Source organism: Mus pahari, chromosome 5 (genome assembly GCF_900095145.1).
Source record: "Mus pahari chromosome 5, PAHARI_EIJ_v1.1, whole genome shotgun sequence".
NCBI classification, from domain to species: domain Eukaryota; kingdom Metazoa; phylum Chordata; class Mammalia; order Rodentia; family Muridae; genus Mus; species Mus pahari.
Genome location: NC_034594.1, coordinates 58,112,823 through 58,132,421, shown reverse-complemented (window position 1 = coordinate 58,132,421; position 19,599 = coordinate 58,112,823). Strand labels below are relative to the sequence as shown.

Sequence of the window (19,599 nt, the reverse complement as noted above, 5' to 3'; positions counted from 1 at the left end):
ATCCACCTGCCTCTGCCTCCCAAGTGCTGGGATTAAAGGCGTGCACCACCACTGCCTGGCCAAATTACTCTTAGTAATAAAGTCTTACATATTCCTACTAGGATAGCCAATTAAGCCCCATTTAAAGCATTCCGCTGCTTTCCAAAGCCAAAGTCCCCAAATCCACATTCTTCCAAACAAAAGCATGGGGTCAGGCCTATCACAGCAATATGCTAGTCCCTGGTACCAACTTCTGTCTTAGGGTTTTACTGCTGTGAACAGACACCAGGACCAAGGCAACTCTTATAAGGAACAGCATTTAATTGCTGCTAGCTTACAGATTCAGAGGTTCAGTCCATTATCATCAAGGTGGGAGCATGGCAGCATCCAAGCAGGCATGGTGCAGGAGGAGCTGAGAGTTCTACATCTTCATCTGACGTCTGCTAGCAGAATACTGGCTTCCAGGCAGCTAGGATGAGGATCTTAAAGCCCACACCCACAATGACACACCTGCTCCCATAGGCCACATTACTCCAACAGGGCCACACCTTCATAGTACCACTCCCTCGACCTAGCATATGCAAACCATAACACAGCTCATTCCAGAGACAGTATTAGGACTCCTCACTCTTGAGCTTCGTTGTAAGGGACATAGAGTTTTCGGCTTAATTTAGACATCCGGCCTCTTTGGAAGATGTTGATTTTACTCTTACCATTTTATGTGTTATAACTTGAATGTATCTTATGTGTTGGTATATATCTAGACCAAAATCAATTGAATTAAATTTTAATAGCTTTGGGAATAAGAAATGCCTGTTCAACACACAAACACACACACACACACACACACACACACACACACACATCTTTAAACCTTCCAAGAAACCTGGACTTCAAGCATGGCTGGCTTTGAAGGATCCCTCCAACACTCTGAAGTGGGAAGAGCCTGTTTGTTCCTTCACTAGTGATGCAATGAGGTGTAGCATCCTACATCCCAGCATTCCAGCAGGAGAACACTTGCCTTCAAAGCCATTTCCTGTAGGCTAACCCCATCTCCTCTGTACCCTTGGAGCCTAGCTCAGTGCCCTACCCTTAAACAGTGGCATGGTATTCCTTTTCAGTTCTTGTTGGAATTGTCAGGTGGCTTGTGGGCCCAGGGATTGATCCCAAGCATCTCTGAACAATTCGAAGAAACAAAGTTTAACATTTCACAAGCCAGAACATTTACTCGGGTGGAGATGTCATGAGCCTAGTGGCTTAAAAACAAAGAAAAACCAAAACAAGTTTTCTCATGAATACCTAGGACCCTCGTCAGCAGTTACATGACAGTTGTCAGTAAAAACATCTAAAACAGTTCCTAATTAAATATAGCTTATTCTAGATGCATAAACATTTCTAAAACAAGGAACTTTTGGAACTAATTGTGATTTCTTGAGCTGAAGTTTGGTAAACTCTTAATAAAGGTTTTTGGTTTTTTTGTTTGTTAGCAATTTCAAAGTTTCAGTTTTATTTAAAATTTTCCAATTTGAATGAGAAAAAATTAGTATAAAAAGTGTGCTTTAGAAATCCAGTTGAGAAGTTGTTCATATAGTTCAGTTGGTAGAGTACTTGCTTAATCCAACTTGCAACGTCACATGAATTGAACACAGTGCCACATCCTGAATTCCCATCACTCAGGAGTGGCAGGAGCATCAAAAGTTGTATTCTCAGCTACATAGAGTTTGAGGCCATCCTGGGCTACATGAGATCAGAATGTCTGATTTAAGTCTTTCAAAAAAAAATTGTTTTTAATTGTGTCTTTGCAGCAAGCTGCCCTTTGCCCTCAGTGTGGCCTCCATGGCTGATATTCTTCCCTTGCTCTTCACAGGCATGATTGATAACCTGCTTTCCCCAAATCTGATCGATGGTGCCCTTACCAGGCTGGTCCTCGTTAATGCAGTGTATTTCAAGGGTTTATGGAAGTCCCGGTTTCAACCCGAGAGCACAAAGAAACGGACATTCATGGCAGGTGATGGGAAATCCTACCAAGTCCCTATGCTGGCTCAGCTCTCCGTGTTCCGCTCCGGTGAGTGCAGTTTGGGTGAGGTCTGTTCTAATGTACTAATAGCAGAAAGCCAAGGCCTCCAGTACTCTTTCATCAAGAGCAGATCTTTGTATCGGGGGAAAGGCTGGGAGACATGGTTCATACCTGGAATGCCAGAACTCCAGAGCAGGGTGAGGTTTCTGGGAGGTTTCTTAAAACCATGTAAAAATGTTGTGTATTAACATGTCACCTATGTAGGCTTCTGCGTTGAAAATGTAGAATGAAAAGACAATTAACAATATATATGTGTGTGTGTGTGTGTGTGCGTGTGTATATTAAACATACGGAGGAATCTATCAAGTCACCCTTAGCACACTTACATTGCCAAATAAAAATTATTTCTCTTTTACTTCTCACAGAAACTAGGAAGGCTAATAAAACCCACTTACGGCTACTGCATAAGATGGCCCCTTGAGCATTACTGGTGGTAGGGATCTGTTATCTGAAGGACTTTCTCTATATCATTTCCCAGCAGCCCCACTCCAGAGAGCTAACTGCCCAAAAATAATCACACACTGGCAAATAAATAGAAGCCTGATACAAAGCTACATTCAGAGCCCCAGGTTCTGTGTCATCAGATTTAACTTACCTAAGATGGAAAATATTAAAAAAAAAAAAAAAAGTTGGCTGTATATTGAACATACACAGATTTTTATTCCCTTGTCATTGTCCTTAAACAGAATAATGATGTGGCAATCCACACTGCATGAAGTATTATGAGTAACAGATGATTTAAAATATTCAGTGGGATTGATATAGGCTACATGGAAAGACCACACTGAATGTGAGGGATTTTAGTATGCTAAACACTGTAGATCCTGAGACATGACTGTGTTCTGGAACGCAGGAGGTAATTAGATTCAGAGCTACATAAATCGGAAGATTATGCATTGTGTATCTGATTTCCGAAGGCAGGTTATAAAACAGCAGATGCAGATGAACCATGCTTACAAAAATACTTTCTGTGCATTTGTCTATACAGTTATGTCTTGGGGAGTGGCTCAGTAAAATGTTCACAGTGGTAGGATTTCACATGGATTTCCGTATTTAAAATGGAAATGCCCTGTGTATGGATGTGTGCATGTCAGTGTGTGGGGTGTAGGTGGGTGGGTGTGTACAGGTGTGCATCCTGTGGATGCCAGAGGAGGGCATTGTGTCCTGCTCCGTAACCCTTAACATTATCTCTTTTGAGACAGGATCTCTCACTGGTGCTAACAGCCAAAATGCTCCAACTATCTTCCCGTCTCCCAGTTTTTATGTGGTTTCTGGAGATTGGAATTTAAGCCCTCTTGCTTACACAGCGAGCTTTCATTCCTTCTCTCCAGCCCCTTAATTTTCTTTTCAGTGAGCGTGTATCATCAACCTTATAGATAGGGAAAAGAGTCTCCCATAGATAACATTCTTTCCATAGCACAGATAACCACGACTGGTTGTCTTTTACATTTCACATCATTGAAACACTCTTGATTCACCTTAAATCGCTTTCCTGTCTATATGTCAGTCTTCAATTCTCCAGTCTATCCTGGCCCCCTGGGTCCTAAGTAGTCCCTTTCATTTCTTTGTATCTTCCTTTTAAAAAAAAAAAAAAAAGAAAGAAATTGTCTTTTGATTCTGTGTGTGCCTGTGTACAGATGCCCACAGTGGCCAAAAGAGGGTATCTGAAACCCTGGAGCTGGAGTATCTGAATTCTCATCCTCCACAAGGACAGAGCACACTCTGAACCACTGGGCCATCTCTCCAGCCCCTAAGTACGTCCTTTTGCATATTCAATCACCATTACATCCAGTTGACCATGGTGCTGGCTACCTGTGGTAGAAGTTAATTCATGGCTTCTGAGTGTATTATCAGAACACTTTCTATCTTGTCAGTCAGCAGTCTTCTGGGAGCACATTTTCCAAATGTGCTATTTGATAAATGTTCATTGAAAAATATCGTGACACTACAGGAAGTTCACCCCAAATACCTGAGCATAGGAGTTAGCTCCTTTGGCCTGAAAGTCACTCCAGTCACACTGACCCCTCCCTGCTGGACTGGGCTGGGCTGCTTAAGGACACCTTGGAATTCTAACAATACCCTAGTACATAGCCAGACAGAAATGCTTTATTTTTAAATAAAATCTTCACACAGTGGGCCTACAATTCAAAACGGGAGATTAAAATACGATGATTCTTTAGATATTCCTCTGGAAGATTCAGACATGTAATTTTTTATAGAAATATAGTATGCGCTTCTTGACTATATAATCTATTCTCAAAGAGAAACACTTAAGGGCATATACAAAGTTAAGAACAGATTTGTCCAAGAACATAGAGGTGTTCACAGATACGAATGATTGAACCCAGGACCTTGGGCAGGCTAGACAAAGACTCTACTACCAAATGGCATCCTTGATATACATGTATTTTATCAGTTCAGATAGAGAGAGGAGTGAGAAAGGAGACACACAGACAAAGAGGGAGGGAGGGACGGACGGACGGACGGACGGACGGACGGACAGAGGGACAGAGGGACAGAGGGAGGGACAGAGGGGAGAATGTGAGAATGAGTATCTCTATCTCCCTTCCCTTATTCCCTCTCCTTTCCTGCCTCCTTCACCTCAGTTTCTGCAGCGAGTCCTCCTGATGGCACTTCCTTTGTTTCTGGCTTCCTATGGAAGTGGCCAGTATAGAAACAGCAGGAGACTAGTGAGAGAGGAGAGAAAGCTGTGGCTTTAATGTCCCAGTCTCTCCCCTCAATGACACCAAGGCTACAGCCTTCTTACCCTTCAGGGCCTCAGCTCCTTCCGGAACCTGAGCATGAGATCAGGAGCTCTTTGCCCCCTAGGTCACCCACCCCACAAGGCTGGGAGGTGACCACCAGTTATAACCTATCTGTAGCAGTTTTCCCCGTGTTCATCCTGTGCCTTATAGAATGCCTTCATTAAGATGTGCTTAGATGACCCAACCTGATGGCATGGCTGCTTCAGGCCCACTGTGACTGCTGTAGTGAGCTCAGGATAGACTATGTGAGTATTCTTCTTGCTTCTGTCCCGTTTCATTACAAGTCTGTACAGTGGCCAGTCTGGGCTCATCCTTCTTGCCCTCCTATCTGTGTCTGTTATCGGGTCTAGCTGGAATCCCAGGTTGTAGTCTGGCTTCCTTCTCGGCTGTGTGACGTGAGACTGTCATACATCCCCTAGATTCACAGGTCGCCACCAGAGCAGCTTATGAGGATAAGGTCAGCTTATATGCATGGGCCTGTGAGGAGGGTCCAGCAGGCTTCAGTGGCTCACTCAGGCATTCATTTTTATGACTGAAGACCCCTTAGCCTGTTGGCCATTTCTGCCCGTATATACTTACCTTCTGCCAACACTACCAGCCGGGACTCAAGAGGCTGCTGTGGAACCCACACACTCACAGGGCCTCCTGTCATGTGTTTTCTGGGTCCTCTTGCTGAAACACTGCCATTCAGAGAGGCTCTGACTTTACTTCCCTCCCAAGGTGTCATTGGTGTCTCTGAGGAGACCTGCCCAGCAGAACCAAGGCAAGATGGAAGAAAATGAAGAGGGAGAGAAATACTTCTGACTTGTGCCTCTTAAGAGAGACCTTCAAGAAGAGACCCTTTTTTTTTTTTTCAATTTTTATTAGGTATTTACTTCATTTACATTTTAAATGCTATCCCCAAAGTCCCCTATGCCCTACCTCCACCCCCCTCTTCTCTACACACCCACTCTCACTTCTTGGCCCTGGTGTTCCCCTGTACTGGGGCATATAAAGTTTGCAAGACCAAGGGGCCTCTCTTCCCAATGATGACTAACTAGACGATCTTCTGCTACATATGCAGCTAGAGACACAAGCTCAGGGGGTGCTGGTTAGTTCATATTGTTGTTCCACCTATAGGGTTGCAGACCCCTTCAGTTCCTTGGGTACTTTCTCTAGCTCCTTCACTGGGGGCCCTGTGTTCCATCCAATAGCTGACTGTGAGCATCCACTTCTGTGTTTGCCAGGCACTTGCATAACCTCACAAGAGACAGCTATATCAGGGTCCTTTCAGCAAAATCTTGCTGGTGTATACAATAGTGTCTACGTTTGGTGGCTGATTATGGGATGGACCCCTGGGTGGGGCAGTTTTTGGATGGTCCATCCTTTCCAAAGAGACCCTTTTTTAATTATTATTATTTATTTAGAAAGAGCTTTGAAGTGCTGTTTAGTGAAAGGGATTTCAGGCTCGCTTGCTGCAAAGCCAGCTGCCATATGTATAAAGCAGGAAGAAAATGCTTCCAATAGCCTCACTTCCTAGGAAAAAAGCCTCTATTAAGTGCTAGGCACATAATTTTTTACCTATTCTATGAATATATGAAGTATATTTTGAAGCCTCTGCACGCACAAGATTACGCTGCAGTGTTTATTCCATAATCTATCTGGTTCATTAGCTACTGTATCATAGAATATTTTTTCAGTAATTTGTTAGGATTTACAAGACCAATTTTTAGCTGCACATTATTTCATGGTATAAACTTACATATTTTTCTGGCTAGTCAGTTGCTTCTTTCCTCTAATAAATAATCACTAAGTTTTCTTTTGCATACATTTGTGAAGGCTTTTATCACAATTCCTACAGGAAATTTGCTTAAATAGGAATTGCTGATCAAAGTTATTAAAAATGTTCAGCATAAATGCTTGAATTTATACTATAGAGACCTTATCCTGGGGTGAGGATGGGGGACAACAAATAATCAGATTGCTCTGTGTGTGTGTATGTGTGTGTGTGTGTGTGTGTGTGTGTGTGTGCACATCTCATATTATGCAGATACACCTGTGTCCAAGGGTGTGTCTGGAAGCCAGAAGTCCCCATTGGGTATATTCCTCAATCACTCTTCAACTTATTTTTTGAGGCAAGGTCCCTCACTGAACCTGATACTCACTGTCAGCTAGGTTGAGTGGTCACTGAGTTTCCAGGACCCACCTCTTCCTGCTTCCCTAGAACTGGAATTGCAAGTTTGGCACCCTATCTGGATTTTTCTATGGGTACTGGGAATTGAACTCAGACCATCATACTTGTGTGGCAGGCACTGTCTCCACTGTCCACCTATCTCCCTCCAGTTTCCTTCTTTCTCTGTTTTCAGCTCGTATTCATCCACCTATAGTACATCCCCTTTGGCTGTCCACTAAGTTGTAGTTCCCAAGACTAGTTGTATTCTGTCCTTGCCTGCCAAGATCTCCCAATAGAGCACTTCTGTTGACTCACCCAGTTCCTTAGGCCTGTTGCTTTCCCATAAGCTGTCTTCAGGCCTGCTTTGGACTCCAGTCTGTAATGTAGACAGCCATTCTCAAGAGGATCTGTTTGTCGTTTCCAAATACGTTTTTCACTTTCTATTCAAGTGGGATGAGGAAACCCACTGGTAGCTAAAGGTCATTACCATTTATAATGCTTTCCTGATAGGAAGTATTTAAAACGGTCTCCTTGATTGTACAAACCATAAAGCATTAGTAGCATTTCAGTGAGTTCAGTTATGTCCTTCCTTGTAGGACTTAACCATAGGAATCAAAGAATGACAAGGACCTTTCTAGAATAAAAGCTCTTGGGCTAAATGGATCTTCTAAGAAAAGTATCCACAGTTTTCATACTTGACTCTTGACTAATTATATCTTTCATCTAAGAGAGAAAGCTTCCTTGTTCCTTTTCTGAGTGAGGGGGCAGCTTCATGTGTTGCACACCACAGAGATCCTCCTCCCAGAAGAGCACAGTGCACTTTGCAGATGTCAGGTTTTAGACAGCTTAGGATATGACACTTTAAAAGAAAGATCTATGGAACAGCCAGAGGCCCATGCCCTGGCTCCAAATACCCTTTCCTGTGTGACTTGTCCTAACAGGGAGATGTCACACCCTCTGCTGCAGATGTAGTTTCCCATGGTAAGTCAGCTCTGTCTCTACACTCTGAGGAGTCACCAACCAGTCCTTCAAGAAGTAAGGCACCTAAGCATCTCATGGCCTGTGCTTTGTCATCCCCACATCTCGTGCTTGGGGTCAGTCTGGAATCTCCAGCAAGATTGTGTTTCAAAAATGGGTCAGTGGTTACAAAGCTGCTCCCATCAGTATGAAAGTTGGTGCTATGTGCCAACTTGTGCTGAGTGTGTGTGTGTGTGTGTGTGTGTGTGTGTGTACTGTCATGCAGAGTTTTACTAACGTCATTGACTGAGGGAGCTATTCAGATTGGCTTTAAATCTGGGTTCTTCAGCTCAAGCCTATGCCCTCAATCTCATATTTGCCCTCTGTAAAAAGCTATAGGGGGCAGGGAAGGCTGGACTGTAGTCCCTAGGATGGAAGAGAGAACAGAGGTGTCCATCCATCTCCCGACTTCTCAAGATGACAAGTTTACCATGGGTATGGACAGATGTAGCCTACTTGCTGGTAGTGGTCATCCAGTCCTAGGGTCCAATGCAGAGGTAGAAAAAGGTCAGATGTCCAGTGAATGTGTGACTACACAGAATAGTTAACTGTGCTGGTTCTACTGGTCAGTAACGATGTATCCAGTCAAGGCTGGGTGTGAGCCTGCTTACTGCCCCACCTTCCACCCACTCCAGCTCATACTCCACATCATTCACAGCTTCAATCCTCCTTAGCTGACTTACACAGCAATTGCTCTCACCAGGTCTTCCTTTCCTGCCCCAGAGCGATAATTTAATAACTACTTCCTGCATTTCACAGTTTCTAAAAATTAGCCCCATTAGAGCCAGAGACTTGATGTTTCTTTCGAGGATTAAAGGGCTCATTCGGAGGTGGGGGCATTTTCCCACTTTCTCATTGATTTTTCAGTTTCTACTGAGACCGTTTTATCACTCAGGCTAAAAGTAAAGACAAAATCTATTCATTTTGCTTCTTGGGTAGTCCCGACCTGGAATCCAGACTGGTGTGAGCTCACAGCAATTCCGAGCTGAGTCCACTGGCACTGGGTTCCTTGGCTGTCCTACAGCCCAGTGCAATCTCTGCTTGGAGAGAAGAGATCCCAGCTGTCCCTGGAAGATGATGGCGGCAGCTCTTCTAGCACCTTACACTGTAGGTGTTTTAAAGTGCTTGTGACACAACAGGGCTTGCTCACTTTCTGTCTCTTGCTGCCCTCTTTCTTTCTTCGATCTCCTTTCCTTCTTCTCTGGAGGTGTGGCCTGTTCAAAATTCTCCACCTTGTAGTGGTGTCCATTCTTAATCCCAGAACTCAGGAAGCAGAGGCAGGGAGGTCTCTGTGCATTCGAGGCCAACCTGGTCTACAGAGCGAGTTCCAGGATACCCAGGGCTGTTATACAGCGAAACATTGCCTCAAAAACAAACAAACAAGGCCATCCACCAAGAAAAACCCAGTGACAATCCTAAGAACTTGTTGCCTCTTTTCTCTCTTTGTTGTACTTCATGTAGGAGAAGAAAAGGGGGCCCCATGGGCACCCTGCTTACTGCTGTGTATTTTTTTTTTCATTTGATCATCTCAACAACCTCATGAGGTCCATACTTTAATATCCCTATATTTCCATCTGTATAGACAGATGACATGGGGAGACCATGGCACCTCCTCAAGCTCACGGAGTTCATCTTTAAAGGGTTTAGTGCTTAGCACATGCTTGAGAAGTTGTCCCATCAATTTAGAATGCCAACGGGGACCTTTTGACTGCTCAGTCATACTACACCGTTGCTGTCTCAGGCTGTTCTCTGCTGCTGTGTGAATTCCTTTTCTTGTTGCTGTAGGAAAATTTCTGACAAAGGCAGCTAAAGACAGGAAGGGTTTAGTTTTGGCTCGTGGTTTGAGGATATAGTCTATTATACCTATAATTAGTGGTGGCGGTGGTTTAGAGGTAGCTGGTCATAGTGCATCTGCGCTTGGGAAAGAGAAATGAAACCTGGCTTCTCACCTAGCTCCCTCCTCTTTTATTTGAAAACCGGAAACTATGAGGAATGATGGGTGTGCTAATTGGCTCTACCGTAGAAATGCTTTGGCCGTGTCTTGCCTTGACTGTCATATTGTATACCTTAAATACAATATACCATGTATTTTCTAAAACAAAGTAGAATGTAAAAAAAACAAAAAAACAAAAAAAAAAAAAAAACAAAGCAAACTCAAAAGTAGCTTTAATTTATTCTTTTGCCTGTATAAAGGTCAACTTCTTACGAAGCACTGTGTGGTGAGTACCGAGCGGTCTAATAGCCTACTTACATTCGACTCAGCAGAATTAAAGTGAGCTTAGCGGTGCCCAGAGGCGTTCTGTCTAGACTGAAGACAGAGAATTCTGCACTGGGGAAGAAAGAAGTCATTGTCCTTATCTTTGTCCTTCTGAGGAAGCTATTTGTAGCAAAGGGAGCTTTGCGGGCTGAATTACTGTCTCTCTCCTATGGCTTCCTTGGTGACCGCCAGCCACTTGCCCCACTCCCTATCCCACCCCCACCCCAGAAGTCATTAGGCATACACTGGATCTGCCTCTGGTTTCTTTAGGGTCTACCAGCACCCCGAATGGCTTATGGTACAACTTCATTGAGCTGCCCTACCATGGTGAGAGCATCAGCATGCTGATCGCCCTGCCAACAGAGAGCTCCACCCCACTGTCTGCCATCATCCCTCACATCACTACCAAGACCATCGATAGCTGGATGAATACCATGGTACCCAAGAGGATGCAGCTGGTCCTGCCCAAGTGAGTGCCCCTTTCCTTAAAAAGAAAGGATGCCCTGCTCAAGGGATAGCTATCATATTGTATACTAGAACCAGGGTGCTAAGATGGTCTTATGGAAAATGCACTTTAGAGAGAACCAGGCTGTGTTTTCTGAATGCTTTCTCTGAGACCCTGCGGTGCCTGTTTGTGGTGAGACAACAAGGATACTGAAGGAGAGCAGGCAGCCCTGGCCTTAGAACCCCCATGAGTGCAAGGTCTTCATGACTCTGTGACAACTTCTGACATATCTCTTTCCATTGGAGAATTGAAAAAATACATACAAATTTTCATATGGTATGGATTAGAACACAGTAGTCGAAGGAGCTTGGTGAGACAACAAACTTCACTGATCCTTCAGGTTCCTGCTGGAAGCTGTTACAGGCCAAGGCCCGTGAGACTGTATTCCATCAGTATTGAAGGCAGCTTACCTTTTATACCCCTTAAGTAAATTACAGATGGAATTTCTGATGTTACGACTGGGGCAAAAGCAAACCCAATTCTGTGTGCATCATCCTTTCTAACAGTTCAAAGAACGCCTTCTCCCTCCAGTGTGTGTGTGTGGAGGGGGAGAAATCTGCCTCCTTTCTGTGAACTTTTCATCATTACCAGCTTTCCCACAATCCAGAGTGTCTATCCACACCTCGGTGGGAACAAAGAATCCTAATAACTTTTAAGTCTTGAATAGTCAATGTAATGCGTCTACAGATATCAGAAGTCTTCCTCCTTGAGGGGGTGAAGAAGTGACTCCATGGTTAAGAGTCCTCACTGATCTTGCAAGGGACCTGGATTCTGTCTCTAACTCCCACATGGTGTCACACAACCATCTATAACTCCAGTTCCAGGGGATCTGATGCCCTTTCCTGGCTTCCTTGGGGCCAGATGTACAGGCACATACATGCATATAGGAAAAATACTTATACACCTAAAAGATAAAAATAAAGACATCTTAAATGTTAAATGTGCTCTTCTAGAAAGCCACTCAATAATGTTTAGCTAAATATCTAGTATCGTCTTCCAGTCACACCTGGGTGTGTCATCTACTTACCTGGCATTTAACTGTTAGGTTTAGAAGTCAGGCTGCAGTTCAGAGTGATGACAAGGTCTTACTTAAAGAACCTGTTTCAATCTATGCCCTGATTTTGTCATGTTCGAATCACTTACATCATGTTTTAATCCTCCCCTATGTTTTTTTGTTTTCCTGTAGATTCACAGCTGTGGCACAAACAGATCTGAAGGAGCCACTGAAAGCCCTTGGCATTACTGAGATGTTTGAGCCATCAAAGGCAAATTTTGCAAAAATAACAAGTATGTCAAGTTTAAAATGTAAATTTCAAGAAAATGTTACAGGTCCTTCTTTGCTCAAAAAAAGAAATAGGAAAATCAGGAGTATGTTGCCCTAAACCTGTGCTAATTTTAGTTTGATGCATTGCCAAAGGATGCTGTTGAGTGTCAGCGGCTCAGTTAGCATTCATCCTTTCCTCCTGCATCTCATCTGAGGCCCGAGGGACCACCAAGATAAGGACTTCTGTATTGCCTGTTTACCCAAACACTTGGCTTTTTTTCCTTCCCTGATTCTGGGACTTGAACTCACGTCTGTATGCTTGCTAGACAAGTGCTCTACTGCTGGGGACCTGTGTAACCCCTGAGTTGGCCTCTTAATTAGGACTGCATTGTTCTTTATTTTTGAATATAAATTTTTTTCCCTGGGGTTTGGAAAAAAAAAAACTTTAAGATTTTTGAATTCTCAAACATTTAGCTTACTTCCACAGAGAAACTACTATAGGCTTGCCTTGTATCCAGAAATGTATTTTGCCATTTGTCTGAAGTAACAAATTCAATACCTCTCATTGAGACTGTCCTTCACCCAAGCAGCTATTTATAACACATACCTAGCATCCTCTTTCTGTATTTGCCATTAGGCCTGGAATTGTTTGAATGGGTCAGGTCTCTGACGTCTACATTTAGAACACAATTTCCAATGATGAGCTATAGCTTGGACATGCAAAGTACTCTGGTGTGTATTTTAACCCTTGACTGGTAGAGAGGTAGTTTTATTACCAATTCCAGTTGTGTGCTCAAGAGTATCTGAATATCTCCCGCGGGAGAAGCACCTGCCCCCCTCACCCCTAACCCACCCTCACACCTTCGCTGGAATTGCAGCTCCACTGATCCATCTTCCCATGCCCTTCTCATTCTTGGTCCCCAGCCCAGCACATTAGCATAACCTGTTCAGAATCCTCTTAGAAATGCATATCTTGGTTTGGATCCAGACCCCTGAATCACACCTTTATTTTAATGGGATCCTTGGCCTAATAAAGTTTGAGAAAGAAGCACTTCTTGTTCAAAATCACCTGTTAGAGTCTGAATGCTAAGGAGGAAGGCCAGGCACCCTGACTCTTCTTGAGCTGTTCTCTTTAACCTTTCGGGTGACCTGAGCGATATAAACAGACACCTGGTCTCAGCTAGCCATGTCACAGCTGGCTATTTGTGCAGAGAGAGAGAGAGAGAGAGAGAGAGAGAGAGAAGTTCTTTTGTTCTCTTTCCCAGACCCATATCCCATCATGCTCATGCTGACAAGAGTTGGTGTCCTTTTGGGTAGTAGCAGCCCTGGGAACTGTGTGGTTGTTTTGGGATCTGAGGGAACTGAATTCACTGGAGGATCCCCAAGGCACAGCTGCAGTTCTGGCCCTTCCCAGGAGTTCCCTTCTCACATTGCTGTGCTGGCAGACAGTGTGGCTATGAAAGCCAGCACTTCTGGCCACTGACCATGGGACTAGGAACAGATTTCTTAACCTCGTGAGCCTCAGTTTCCCCATCTGAAACCTTCTCTAGGATAGACAGTTGAGTTAGATTATATAATTGTCTTCCTTCTTCTGGAAAAAACATGGCATATTTATAGATCTTTGTTCTTTTCATTTTTAAAATAAAATTAATAGTCATCTGAGTTGAAGTGATTAGAGGCACTAAAACATTTAGGGTCTGGGAATCTATCCCAGAAGTAACAATTGCAAATCATTTAGCAGAAATTGAAATCTACTGCAAGAGACAGGCATGCACGGCCCACAGTCTGCAGGGCTATCAAGTTACTTCTGACCCTTTTCATAAGCTGGAATTTGCCGTGGCTTTGAGGTTACTCCTGATAACTCTAGATGGCATTGCGCTCATCAAAGAAGTGCTGATTTTGTGTTTTCTGGGAACAGGGTCAGAGAACCTTCATGTCTCTCACATCTTGCAAAAAGCAAAAATTGAAGTCAGTGAAGATGGAACCAAAGCTTCAGCAGCAACAAGTAAGTGCTGGCTCGTGTGGCAAGGCCACAGCCAATAGGAAAGCAGACACACTCCAGGTTCACTCTTCAGCTTAGCAGACTTCTAGGGAGTCTTGAAAGCTGACCCTTGGGAGATAGCAATGAGTATGATGAGCTGATGGTAGTTCATGATGATGGAGGAGGAGGAGGAGGAGGAGGAAGAGGAAGAGGAAAAAGAGGAGGAGGAGGTAGGAAGGAAGGAGCCTTGGAGACACCAGTGAGTACGGGTAAAGTGTTTGATGATGGTGGTGATGAGGATGACAGTGTTGATATCAGGGGTGTAGCTCAGTGGTGTGAGTACTTGCCCAGCATACACAAGGCCATGGGTTTGAACACTTAACACTGAGAAAAGATAAAGTATGATAGTGTAGGAATTTCATCTAGGAAGGGAGTTCCATCTCCCTGGAAAGAGCTAGCTAGCATGTTATTTGAGCCATGCAGCCCTTACTGTCTTCAGCCCAAAACCTTAAGTCTGCAAATACAGCAAAAAAAGCAATCAGAGTTATACAACTGAGTAGGTATGACTCACCCAGTCTTCCAATAAAACTTTATTTATCAAACCAGGGGTTGGCAGTGTAAACCTGGCCTGAGTACCATTGCATGTTGGTCCCTGCTCTCAGCAGGATAAAGCACATCTGGCTACTTTACCAACCAGGAAGGCTCATCTTTAAATTGAAACATAACAACAAGTACAGGAGCATAGCTCCTCCAGTCTCTCAGCATCGTCTACAGGACTGCACCAGGATTGCTGGGCAGCCTTCTTTGATTATTAGAACATCTGCATCTCTCCCCTTGGCAGATTATAAGGAAGGAAGACCTAAGCTTGTCTCCACCAGCACCAGCAATACCATCAATCGTCCATGTTTTGAGATAAGAAGATTGGATTATGAGATTGTAAGCTCATAGACTAGCTTCACTGAACATCCTGCTAGACGGTTGACAATTTCTAGTCATGAAGCAAAGTTATCATTTACTCTACAGAGTCAGCACCTTATCACCTCCAGAATAAATGCTGATTTTTTTTTTCCTGTTGCTTTAAAACAGCACTTAACATAAGGACCTGGAATACTAGTTTTGATTTTTTTTTTAATACCCTTTGTCTTCTCTAGGTGATGCTACATGTTAAAATGATTTGTCCGTCTTGCCAACTACTGTTCCAGGCAGGACCACCTACATGATTTGTACAGGAGCCCTGTGTGAATGGGAATGTAGACTCACTTGTTCTAAATTTTACTAGGGATTTCAAGACCACTACGGCAGAAGGCTAGATCAAATCCGGGGCTCTGTGTCAGCATGCTGCGGCTGCTGAATTGATCAGCTCAGGGTCCCCTAACGATGGCAGAGACCAGAGAACTTCAACAACAGATGTTTATTTTTTCCCACAGCTCTTGAGGCCAGAAGTCTGGGGTTGGAGTGGCAGCAGGTTTGGCTTCTCTTGAGGTCTTTGTGTGCTCATGAGACTTGTGTGCTCATGTGGTTTTGTCATGTCCCTAGAGACCCACCCCATCGTCATAAGGATATCAGGCCTGTTGGGTTGGTGCCTCACCTTTAGGTCCTTCTGTGTCCTTAGTAGCCTCTGTGAAGGGCCTAGTGCCTCAATGGAGTGTCACCAGTCTACACTGCATGCTCTCTCACTGTAATTCTGGATGAAGCAGTCTACCCAGCATAACTTCCCAGTATTCCTTTTCTAAGAGCAAGCCACATCATTTATGCTTTCCAGAAGTTTGAGCAAAGTACTGAGCCAGTGTGCCAGACACTAATAATTATACTACCCTTCTCTCTTTCCTTAGCCTCACCATGGTCTTGTTAAACAGGGCCAGCCATTGGTCAAAGTAGGCAGGTCTAAGACTTATGTGTCTAAAGAACCTTTCTTTCAGGCGAAGCTGTAGTTCAGTAGCAAATGACTTGCTTAGGGGTCACATTGTCCTGGGTTTTATCCCCACTATATTACAAGAATAACAAAAAGTTGTTTTCTAAGTCAGATATCTGCAGCCAGTGAGTTGAGCGAGCGATGGTGTAATATAGCAGGTGCAGATGAGCAGTCTGTGTTGCTGTCACAAAAGGCCTCTAAATGATGTACCAAAGGAGAAGGCGCAGAGCCGACAGTTAAGCATTCTGAGCTGGCCTTTGATATGCAGAGAGGATGTGGGTAGGATGAAGAGGTCTAGAGGCTTTATCAGCACAGCAGATGGTGTGAGTAAAAATAGCTTATAATGACAGCAAATATTCTCTGGGTGCTCATTTGGTGCCAGTCTCTGTCCCAAGAGCTATATAGTGTGTTTGTCATTCACTCCCCATAAATCTATGAAAACTAAGAACATTTATTGTGAAGATGGGGCTTTTACCGAATATGTGAGACAGTAACTGAAAAGGCCATCCCAATTTATAGTGACCATTGAGACCATTATAGCATGCCAGCTTAGAAGACAAAGCAAACATATCCTCAGACGCCAGCCTCTGGGTGTCATCACTGCCCTGGTACTTAATGGATAACACATCATTTCTTCTTCTTTCCATAGCTGCAATCCTAATTGCAAGGTCATCGCCTCCCTGGTTCATAGTAGACAGGCCTTTCCTGTTTTGCATCCGACACAACCCCACAGGTGAGTGGCTCTTCTGTCTCACCGCCAGCTGGTTGTGTGCAGAAAGGCCCGGTGTAGCTAGCGTCGGACCCCGTCAGTGTGGCCCTTAATCTGTTTTCTTCATGCCAGCTATAGGAGACACTAACCCCTCCCCCACTTTAAAGAGACAGGAAAATAAAGTCTGTGTTAGAGTTTGGTGGGATCTCTTAACTATTGCCCAGGTTGTAGATTTGGAAGAAGGTGGTGGTTTTTAACATGAAAAGGTGTAACATGCCCTTTGAAAATTTTGACATCTATTGAAATCTTTTTCATAGTTTTGAAAATACCTTAAATATCACAACAAACTCTGTGTCTTCAACTTCTGTGGGGTCACTCAGATTTAATGCCTTAGGAATTGTCCATTTGACATTGGCTCCACAGCTTTTATGTTAAACTGGGCTCTGATCTTTACTGTGTGTGTGTGTGTGTGTGTGTGTGTGTGTGTGTGTGTGTGTGTGTGTGATATGTGTGTGTATATGTATGTATATATGTACATATGGAATGTGTGCTATGTGTGCATGTGTGTATGTGGGTGGGGGTGTATGTGATGTGTGTGTGTATGTATATGTATGTATATATGTTCATATAGTGTGCTATGTGTGTATGTGGGGGGGTGTATGTGATGTGTATGTATATGTATGTATATGTGTACGTATGGAGTGTGTGCTATGTATGTATTGTGTAGGGGGTTGTATGTGGTGAGTAAGTGGGGGCAGCTGTATGGATGCATGTGCACATATATTCATATATGAAGGACAGAGGACAAATTCGGTTTGTTTGTCATTCCTTCGGTGCCATCTATCCTGGGTTTTTTGAGATAGGGGCCTAGGACTTGAAGATTAGGCTGGGCTGTCTGGCCTTCCGGCTCCTGGAACCCTTTTGGTCTCTGTGAGATTATAAGCTATAAGTAAGCATCACCACATTTGTCTTTTTCTGTGGGTGCTGGGGCTGGAACCCAGGTCCTCGTGTTTACGTGGCAAACACTTCACCAACTTTGCCGTCTCATCAGCCCACTAAAGTCATCTTTTAAAAAATAACTGATCAAAAAATATTATATGAAAAATTTTCTTAATTAAATGATAATATTTTTTAAAAATAACTTTAAAAAAAAATGGATTGTAGGCTGGAGAGATGGCTCCGCCGTTAAGAGTGTGCTTATCGCTCTGCAGAGGCCCTGGGTTCTGTCCCTAGTGCCCATGTCAGGCAGCTTGTCACTCTAGTTCCAGGTGATCTGATGCCCCTGGATTCTGTAGGCACCCACATACATTCAGCACACATAAACTCACACAGGCACACACATACATAACCAGAATAGATCTTTTTAAAGTAAGATAAGGATATTAAAGCTCTCCCCTTTGTATTTAATTGTGAAGTATAAACCTGCCTTGATGGGAAGGTTGGCTTCACATCCATGCACTGTGCTGATGCATGGTCTCTTTTGCCGTTATATTAATCAGAAGATACAGTTCCTTGTTCCTTTATCTCATGTTTGCTATGTCCTCATTAATGTATCAGAGCTGATCAGTCCAATACTGAAGCTTCTAGACACTTGTGGCTACTTAACCTAAACTCAATTGAAATGACACATAATTAAAATGTCACCATCTTAGTCACACTGTCCTCAACTCCGCTCTGCATTTGAGTAGTTCCTGTGGCATCACTTGCTCGGTGAAGGCGGAGACTATTCCCGCCTTTGGAGAAAGTTCTGTGGAATGGCACAGCTGAGCAACAGGTTAGCCATGGCTCCTTCTCTCCCCAGCATGCAGCACCACAGATTAATTTTATAACGTCAGACATTATCTCTGTTTAACCCTCTAGGTGCCATCTTGTTCCTGGGCCAGGTGAACATGCCCTGAAAGACGGACAGAGGAAAACCACGCAAAGCCAAGTCAACTTTGCTCTGAAGAAAGATTCCCTCCCCCACATCTTTCATAGTTCTGTTAAATATTTTTATACACTGCTTTCTTTTTTGAAACTGGTTCATAGCAGCAGTTAAGTGACACAAGTGTTTCTGGTCGGGGCTGTGTCAGAAGGAAGGGCTGGATGGCTGCAGTGCTGTACTGAAGGATGAACAGGCGGCTTTCACGATGTCTAGAAGATTTCTTTAAACTACTGATCAGTTACTTAGGCTAACAACCCTCTCGGGTATTTGCTGTCTGTCAAGTTCAGCATTTTTGTTCCGTTCTTGTTTATATGTGTGACTTTCCGAGAGAGGATTAATCAGTGTGACAGGAGGGGTTAAAAAAAAAAAAAGACATTTTATAGTAGTTTTTATGTTTTTATGGAAAACAATATCATTTGCCTTTTTAATTCTTTTTCCTCTCACTTCCACCCAAAGGCTTGAGGGTGGTAAGGGGCGGAGCTAGCAAAAGCCGTAGCCTCTTCGTGTGTTGTTTCTGTTGCTGTTGCTCTTGTTGTTTTATATACTGCATGTGTTCACTAAAATAAAGTTGGAAAACTAATGTCTCCTCGCTGGACACCATTTGCTGTCAAGATGTGTGCCTGTCACTACTGGTGTGTACTCTTTGGATTGGCATTTTTGTATTTTGTATAACGTAAAAACAATAAAATAAAGTGCTCCAAGTAGTTAAAAAAAATTTAAAAGAGGCCACTTCTTTGTTTGAAGAAAATGATATTTAAAAAAAAAAAAAAAAAAAAAAAAAAAAACAGCAGCTGTTTCAAAAACCTTACCTCAGCCTCCTAATAGCATTGGAAGTAGAAGCCTCTCTCCGGAGGCAGCTTGCGGGAGCTTCAGACCCCCCTGGACTTTTTCTGTTCTTTTTCTTACAACCTGGCAAGCAGTCCCTGTTCCTAGGCTCGATGCTTCTCCATTTCTAGAGCTTCTCCAGCAGTGACTGTTACAGCCATCCCAGCTCTGCTCTCGGCTGCCACTCACTTGAGCCGTACCTAAGGCTGCACGGCCTTTATTCTTTATAAAG

General features: G+C 43.6%; 1 protein-coding gene across 1 annotated transcript in view; it reads left to right on the top strand.

The window, feature by feature from the left end:
* The window catches only part of Serpine2 (serpin family E member 2), a 65,263-nt gene extending 46,141 nt beyond the window's left edge, over positions 1–19,122 (top strand). Inside the window, exons 4-9 of the mRNA XM_021198251.2 lie at positions 1,847–2,044; positions 10,518–10,716; positions 11,939–12,039; positions 13,935–14,021; positions 16,559–16,642; positions 18,479–19,122. Of these exons, the coding sequence (XP_021053910.1) occupies positions 1,847–2,044; positions 10,518–10,716; positions 11,939–12,039; positions 13,935–14,021; positions 16,559–16,642; positions 18,479–18,516 (707 nt within the window). The 3' untranslated portion in view covers positions 18,517–19,122. The remainder of the gene's footprint in view (positions 1–1,846; positions 2,045–10,517; positions 10,717–11,938; positions 12,040–13,934; positions 14,022–16,558; positions 16,643–18,478) is intronic.
* The last annotated feature ends 477 nt before the right edge of the window (positions 19,123–19,599 follow it).